This window comes from Muscardinus avellanarius (assembly GCF_963383645.1).
Source record: "Muscardinus avellanarius genome assembly, chromosome: 14".
Classification (NCBI taxonomy): domain Eukaryota; kingdom Metazoa; phylum Chordata; class Mammalia; order Rodentia; family Gliridae; genus Muscardinus; species Muscardinus avellanarius.
This window is the reverse complement of record NC_137800.1, coordinates 92241462-92249790: the sequence shown is the minus strand read 5'-3', so window position 1 is coordinate 92249790 and position 8329 is coordinate 92241462. Positions and strand designations below refer to the sequence as shown.

Genomic DNA, 8329 nt, shown 5'->3' with positions numbered 1-8329 from the left:
CAGATCCGCTCCGGCTTTCTGACATTTTCCTGCCGGGGTCTGGGGGGAGGGGAGGAGGGAGGGGAGGAGGGAGGGGAGGAGGGAGGGGAGGAGGGAGGGGAGGAGGGAGGGGAGGAGGGAGGGGAGGAGGGAGGGGGGAGAGATGGAGAGAGAGGAGAGGAGAGGAGAGGAAACGAGAGGAGAGGAGAGAGGAGAGAGAGGAGAGGAGAGGGGCTGCCGCTCCCCCAGCCCTGTTTTGTCTTCTCTAATTGGTCCTGGGGGAGGCGAGGAAATTGGACAGAGGCCGGCCGGGCAAGCTGGGCCGCCTTTAATTGGCTCCTTCTTTAACTGGAGGGGACTCAAACAGGAGAGCGAGCGACAAAGGGTGGGAGCCGGGGGCGGGGCGGGGGCGGGGCGAGCGCGGCGCCGGCGGGGAGCGCGGAGGGCGCCCAAGTTGGCGAGCCGGGCCGCGCCGCCCGCTGCCCGCTGCCCGCCGCCCGCCGCCCGCCGCCCGCCGCCGCCCGAGCCGCGGCCCCTCCCCGGCCGCGCGGACCCCGCGGACCCCAGCCCCGCCGGCCCCGCTCCGCCGCCCAAACTTTCCGCGCCCCCGGCCGCGCCCCCGGCCGCCCCGCGCCGAACTTCGGCGGGCCCCGGGCGGGCCGGGCGCCGGCCTGCGGGCCGGGGTCCCCGATGCGCCCCCCGCCGCCGCCCGGGCTGCGCCGCCGGGCGGGCCGAGGCTCGGGCGGCGAAGATGGAGGCGACCTGCCTGCTGCTGCTGGCGCTGCTCCCCGCGCTCGGCCGGGCGCAGGGCGTCTACGGTAAGCGCGCGGAAACTTTGCAGGAGGCGCCGCGCGGACCCGCGGACCCGACCGTCCTCCCGGGCGGTCCTCCCCGCCGTCCTCCCCGCCGTCCTCCGGGCGGTCCTCCCCGCCGTCCTCCCCGCCGTCCTCCCGGGCGGTCCTCCCCGCCGTCCTCCCCGCCGTCCTCCGGGCGGTCCTCCCCGCCGTCCTCCCCGCCGTCCTCCCGCGGCGCCGACCTGCCCGCGGAGCCTCGGCCTCCGCCCCGGGGCTCCGGGCTCCCGCGGCCCCCGCGCCCGGCCGGCCGGGCACACCCTCCCGCGCACTGTGCCCGCACGGGAAGTCCGCCCCGGCCCGGCGCTCGTCCCGCCCCGCCCCGGCCGGGCTCCGCAGGCCCTTCTTAACGGGGCGCTCGGGTCTCCGGGCTCCGGCGCCCTGGAGCCCAGGACCTAATGACTCCCTTAGACCAGGGAGATTGGGGCTGTCCTGTGCAGGTGGCCGGGGCCCCGTCCCCTCTGCCAGCCCCAGGTGCTGGTGCCACAGGCTTCCTCCTGGGCTGCGGTGGTCTGAGGGGCGCCGAGGTGAGCCCCCGGCCCCCGGAGAGCTGGCTGCCGTGGGCTCACTCCTGGGAGAGGCTGGCCCAGGCGCTGGCCAACTCCGCTCCTTCCTCAGTTGTGCACCCTACTTCGAGGCCCTGCACACGGGCGGGGAGGCTGTGTGTGTGCACAGGCGCTGCCCCTCCTCACCGTGGCCGGGCACCAGGGAGGGTACTGGAGAGCCCCCCGGGCGGGCGCCGTCCTCCCCGCCCCTCCGCGTGCCCTTGGGCAGATCCGGCAAGGCCACCTCGTGGCCGTCCCTCCCTCACCGACCTTCTCCTGGGCGCTCGGGACCCGCCCGCCCCCTGCAGCAGCGCGGGGTGGGCAGCCGCCACCTCTGTGCAGTCCTGGGGCCAGGGCTTGGCTGTAGCGCATCTGTGGCCTTTCTCTGCGTTTTCTCGGCTCCTTGACGCCCAGACCCAGCTGCTCTCGCTCCATAAAAACCCAAGCGGGCGCTGTGCTGGGCGGGCCCTGCCTTCCACCTTCCCCAGGGAGCCAGGCTGCGGGGCACAAAGTCTTTATTAGGTGGGTGGGTGGAGGGAGGGAAGACTAACAGGAGCCAGCGAGCAGCCGAGGCCCGGTGGTTCCAGAGCGCTGGCCAGGTCCTGGGGAAAGCGCTTGTGGGGCTGGTCAGAGCAGGTGGAGGGCTGGTGCATTCGCCTGTCCCCGCCCATTTCTCTACCTCCAAGGCTCCAGCTGCTGGAGGCAGAGTGCCGTGGCCTGTGTGGTGCCGGTGCACCTCCGGACTCCGGCATGGGAGAAGTGCCAGGGTCGGGGAGATGGAAGAAATGCTTCTTGCAGTCCTTCCTCCCCAAGAAGCGTCCCCAGGGCTGGGCTTCCAGCGGCGCCGTGGGGCTCTCATTGACCGCTTCTGCTTCAAGAGGATCCAGGCTGGCCGCCCTGGGAGGCAGAAGAGCCCAGAAGCACAGCCTTGCCTGGTGGGGCGGGAGATAGTAGGCGGCGTGCAAGGCACAGCGGGGACAGGTGTGCAAGCCCCTGCCTTCTGCCCCGTGGCAGAGGAGGGCCAGATTGACGAGGAGTGCTCGTGGAGAGGAGGGGCGCAGGATCGGGTGCACCGTCGGCACTTGGCCTGGGCTCCGGCAGATGTGTGGTGCCCTGGGTCCCGCTCTCCGCGAGGTCTGCCCACCTGCTCTGAGGTCTGCTGTCTGCATCAGGGCCGGGATGCGCGTTGTGTGGCCAGGTGGCTCCACTCTTCTTTGGGGCACAGATGCTTCAGCGGCCGCGCTGGGCCAGATGGCCCCCGGCTTCCCACCTCCTGCCCGCTTTGCTGTTCTCCAGGGCGGATCCCAGACCTGCTTTCTGGCAGGCCAAGGGGGCTGGGCTGGCTCAGAGGCCTTCTTCTGGGGTAGACAGTAGCCAGGTATGGGAGGAGGAGTCGCCTGTGTTTGGAGTGTCACAGCTACCCTCTGCTGGGGCCTGGCTTCCTCCTAGAGGAGAGCAGGCCACTTCCAACCCGGCAGGTTGGTGGGATTCCGCTCTTACAAAAACATAACAAACCCCTGGATTATTTAATATGCAGGAGTGGGAATTGACATTATCCTTAAGACAGGTTGTTTGCAACTTACTGGTAGAAGTCAAAATATTTCACCAAAGGTGTCATCAGAAACTACTATCCTATGCTAATTTTTGTGGGAACATGAAGACAGATGTTGAATAATTTGACAACAGCCACATAGCTTACAGAATGATCACCAAGTCGGGCTCCCCTCCTCTGGGGCGCCGTGCAGGAACTTCAGGAAGTGAGCCTCCTGGCCATCTTCCGGGTGCGGACGTGGGTGTGGGCACCTGGAATCTTCCCTGAAACTGGCCGTCTGTACCTGGTTCTTCCCTAGAGAAGTTGGTGCAGCAGAAAGCTGGTCCCCGGGGCAGCAGACAGCTCCGAGTTCTCTCAGTGGACGGTTAGAGCAGGTCCCGGCTCGGCCCCTTTCCCTTCACCGTTGTAGTCCTTGTATGAGGGAGATCGCACCTCGAGTCTCCACATCGAGGCCGGGGTTTGCTTTGCCAGTGTGGCCCATGATCTGCCCCCAAAGTGATGTCGGCTCTTGAGCCAGCCTAAGAGTTGCCCAGGCCTGAGGTGTCGGCCCGGACCCCGTTGGGTCCGAGACCCTGGGGCAGATGGGTTGGAGGGGATTTTCCAGGCAGCTGGGAGCCCTCTTGAGCGTGCAGGCTGGGGATGTCCAAGGCCCTGCGTGTAATTGGCTGGGCCCGGCTGTGAGCGGCTGGGGCCGGGTGGCAAAGCCTCATTTAGAGCCTGGTATTAGCTCTGCTTTGCTGGAACATGGAGGGACGGGCGGGGGGCTCCGCAGGGAGACTGGAGGGAGCTAATCACAGCCGCCGAGGCCTGGCAAATGATGCAGGGAGTCAATACCTGGGGGCGGGAGCGGGAATCCGGGCAGCGGTAGCAGCCCTGGCTTCTCCGGCTGCCCAGGAGGCACAGCCTGGCCTGGGAACAGGGAGGTGGAGGCAGGCGTGTGGAGGACTTCCATCTCCAGCAGCCCTTCCTCTCTGTCCTGACTCTCTTCTCCATGTGATGGGGCTCAGGCAGTCTGGGCCAGGAGATGCCCTACCTGGGGAGGGCAGGAGACCCAGGAGGTGGAGCCTTGGGCTTCCCAGTCCTGGAAGAAAACCACGGAAGCCTGCCCTGCCTCTGGACCCCGCAGTCTGAGAAGGTTTCTGGTGTGCATGTGTGTGTGCGTGTGCGTGCGTGTGTGTGTGTGTGTGTGTGTGTGTGTGTGCGCACATGCTGCCCGGCGCCCTGCCCTGTGCGCCCCGTGCTGCTGCTCCACCTGAGGCCAGCAGGGGGAGGGCTTGGCCACCACATTGCTTTTTGCCTTGTGGGCCTGTGGGCCTCACCCCATCAGAAGCAGGAGAGTGGATCTGATTCCTCAGCCTGGGGCTGCCTGCCTCTCTAGGGCCTTCCGGAGCGCCAGGCCTCTCGCTGGCTCTCACACCCACCCTCGTGCCCCAGGGCTTCTGCCCACAGTCAAAGCCAGACCCCCGCGTTTTTATTATGGCCCTAGTCTTTCTTCGCCAGCCAGAGGGCACCGTGGTGTGGCTCAGCTCCGCGCTGGGTGTGTGCTGGCAGGGGCCTCTTTGGAAGCCCGAGGAGAGGCCTGGCCACCGAGGGGCTTCTTCCCAGGGCTGCCCACTGATGGGCACCAGGCACTGGGCGGCCCCGTGGCATTTAAATGCTGCTCTCAGGGGCCAGAGCCGAGCTTAGCTCAGAGGAATGGCTCTCTCTCTTTGCAAACAGCTCCCTTTCTCTCAAGTCTATGAGTGACATGTGCTCTTTGCAAAACAAAGAGTGCGTAACAGTACGCGAAGTCGAGCTCTCTCGGTAGGCTGCCCTGCAGTTCCTTTGGCGCCGTCTCCCCAGGAAGAGTGAACATGTTGGGGTCGGCTGCAGCGAGCCCTCCCAGGTGTGTGAGCCTGTTCACGACTGTCGCCTTTGATTCCGGAAGGTCCGCTCTGGGGTCCCACCGTTCCCATTTGGCAGATGAGGAAACTGAGCTTCCAGGGACCTCAGTGCTGGCAAGTGGTCCCGGCGCTGCATCCGCTGGGTCTCACGACTGGGGCCGGGGAACCATGGTTTTTCTCTTGCTCAGCACTCATTAATATCTACCGATTGCCGACCCTGAGTGAGACCCGTTCTGGTGGCCGGTGCGGGGCTACGAGGTGACTTGTGCAGAAGGAGAGGGGACAGGAGGGGAGCCACACACGAGATAGTGGTTCCTGGAAGATTTTGACAAGCCCTTGAAGGACAAAGTCGCCTCCGAGGCCCAGCAGTGGAGGCAGCACTTGGACCCGCCTTGGTAAGAAGAAAGAACTGGACAGGGGCCCAGCTGGAGCCTGGCCACAAGGCAGGCGGAGGGGAGAGAGAGGGAGAGACAGACAGACAGACAGACAGGAGAGGAGAGAAGAGAGGAGAGAAAAGAGGAGAGGAGAGGAGAGAGGGAGGGAGAGACAGACAGGAGAGGGAGAGAAGAGAGGAGAGGAAAGAGGAGAGGGGAGAGGGAGGGAGGAGAGAAAGAGGAGGGGTGAGCGAGCAGGCACTTGGGAGGGGAGTACCGAGGTGGTGGTGAGCGACAGCCTAAGTAGAAAGGGAATGGGGCCTAAAGAAAGGGAATTGGAAAAGGGAAGGAATAATAACAGTCACCGCTCAGATCATAAATTTGCATTTCATCACGACCCCTGGGGTGGACCCACCAGCCTGTTTACCCAAGAGCAGAGCCGCCAGGAGCTGTGGACAGAGCTGTGGACGCAGACTGCTTGGGGGACTGACCGGGTGCAGCTGGGAGGGCCTCCAGCTGGGAAAGGGGTTGCCGAGGTGTGCTGGAGGAGGCTCTGTGGTGGTCCCGAGGAAGGCCCCGCTTCACGGCTGTGAGTGGACAGGAGGGTATGAGAACTAGAGTCATTCAACAAACACAGCGCAGGGTCCATTGGGGCGGCTGAGCGGCCGGGTGAGAGGTGGGCACTCCTGGTGTTGCCATCCACAATATGGAGGGCGCCCGGGCAGCGGCCGGGCAGCGAGTAAGAAAGGGACACGGAGCAGAGAACCAAGGTCAAGCTCCTAACCCGCGAGGCGGGGCCTGGGGAGCCCCAGAGCCTGAGGGCCAGGGAGGAAGCCCCATGTGTCTGCAGGGGTTCATTGGAGGCAGGAGCAGAGCCGGGACTCACCAGCCCGAGGGCAGCGTGTGGCGTCCAGCGTGGCCGGAGCGAGAGGCGAGGAGGGCACAGGAGGGCTCCTGTGATTAGCAGGCCCGTGTGTGTGTGTGTGTGTGTGTGTGTGTGTGTGTGTGTGTGTGTGCCCACAGGCCGTATAAGGACAGTAGATTTTATCTTGAGTGCTCTGCGTGCCATGAGATGGTTTTAAGTGAAAAGGGACAGGAAAGGATACCTTTTTTTTTTTTTTTTTTCGTACTGGGGTGGAACCCAGAGCATTCTACCTCTGAGCTACACCCCCAGCCCTATTTTTTATTTTTATTTTGAAAGAGGACCTCACTAAGTTGCAAAGGGCCTCACTAAGTAGCTGAGGCTGGCCGGGAACCTGCGATCCTCCTGTCTCAGTCTCCCAAGTACTGGGATTACAAGCGTGCCCACCACGCCGGGTTTAGAACAGCTTTTTAATAGACTGCCCTGGTGCCGGGGGAGAGGTGGACTGTGGCAGGCAGGGAGGGGCCAGTTAGAGGCTGCCCCCAACGTGAAGGGAGCTTGTGCCAGGAGGGGTCTCTGGCGAGGGTGAGAAGATGGCCCTGAGCTGGGAGGCTGGAACCCGTGCTGGCAGGTGGAGCCAGGGCAAGGCAGCCAGGCTTGGCGGTGCACAGCACTTGTGAGGCAGGACAGGAGATCAGGGTTCAAGGTCAGCCTCAGCAACTTAGCAAGGTCCCTCAGCCACTTGGTGAGGCCCTGTTTCAAAATAAAGAATAAACTGGGGCTGGAGGTGTGGCTCAAAGGTAGAACGCTCCAGGGTTCAATCTCCAGTACCAAACAAGCAAACAAGCCAAGCCCCCTGCGCCTGGGCTGCTGGTACGGAGCCGGGGTCGTCTGACCCTGCCACAGCCGCGGGGCCCGAGAAGCTCCTTCCGCCATCCAGGCCCCTGCTTGTCCTTTCTTCGGAGGGAGACACCTCTGCCGTGTGGGTTTATGTCACCTGTGGAGACCCGGTGCTTAGCGAGCCTCCGTGCAGGCGTCTGTGAGCGTGACCGTGAGCAGAAGTTTTATTTTTTTTATTTTTTGATGGTGCTGCTGGGGGGTGAGCTGAGGGATATTCTCCCTCTAAGCTAAACCGCAGTCCTTGTGTGTGTGTGTATGTGGTACTAGGGGTGGAATCCAGGTGCTTTTCTACCCCCGAGCTACACTCTCAGACCTATTTTATATTTTATTTGGAAACAGGGTCTCACTAAGTAGCTGAGGCTGCCTTCGAACCTGCGTGATCCTCCTGTCTCAGCCTCCCAAGCGCTGGGATTACAAATGTGCGCCACCATGCCCAGCTCACCCGCAGTCCTTTTTTTATTTGAAACAGGGTCTTGCTAAGTTTCTGAGAGACTTGCTAGTTTGCTGAGGCTGGCCTCGCACCCGTGATCCTGTTTCAGCCTCCCAAGTACTGGGATTCCAGTTGTGCACACCTGCTCCCAGCTAGTGCAGGTTTTGAATGCGAGATTCTGGCGCTGGGAAGTCTGGGAGGGACGTCGGCAGGTCAGGGGGACATGAGCACCGGTGCTCAGGAGAGATCCACTTGATGTCCACATCTGGAGCTATGGCCCAGAACAACGTGGACTGGAAGCAGAGGTGGATGGAGAGGGCCCGGGAAGGAAGAGGGACGGGCTGGGCTGCCGGAGTCCTGGGTGCATCGATACCTAGGGGCTGGGAGAAGAAAGAGGAGAGGGGTAGGTAGCAACTTAGTAAGAGCCTCAGCGCGTGGTGAGACCCTGTGTCAGAGTTAAAAGTAAAATTGGAGCCGGGCGTGGTGGTGCATACCTATACTCCAGTACTTTGGAGGCTGAGACAGGAAGATCTCAGGTTCAAGGCCAGTCTCAGCAGCTCCTTAGCAACTTAGTGAGAACTTCTTTTCTTTTTTTTTTTTTTATTTTTGCGGGTCTGGGGATGGAACCCAGGGGCACTCGGTCTTCGAGCTACACCCCCTGGCCTATTTTGTATTCTTTATTTTGAAACCAGGTCTCACTGAGTTGCAAAGGGCCTCACCAAGTAGCTGAGGCTGTCCGTGAACTGCGATCCTCCAGTCTCAGCCTCCTGAATTCTGGGATTACAAGCATGCACCACCATGCCTGGCTTGAGAACTTATTCTCAAAAAAAAAAAAAAAAAAAAAAAAGGCTGGGGGTGTAGCTCAGAGATAGAAAACCCCTGGGTTCAAGCCTGAGGACCACAAAAAGGGGCTGGGGATTCTGGAGGGGCTGGGCAGTCTGCAGGAGGGAGGG

General features: G+C 62.7%; 1 protein-coding gene across 2 annotated transcripts in view; it reads left to right on the top strand.

The window, feature by feature from the left end:
* Positions 1 to 730: 730 nt before the first annotated feature.
* The window catches only part of MDGA1 (MAM domain containing glycosylphosphatidylinositol anchor 1), a gene marked incomplete at both ends in the record, with an annotated part of 44341 nt that continues 36742 nt past the window's right edge, over positions 731 to 8329 (top strand). For both annotated transcript variants that reach the window (XM_080710957.1, XM_080710956.1), the window contains one exon: positions 731 to 797. In XM_080710957.1, the coding sequence (XP_080567083.1) occupies positions 731 to 797 (67 nt within the window). The remainder of the gene's footprint in view (positions 798 to 8329) is intronic.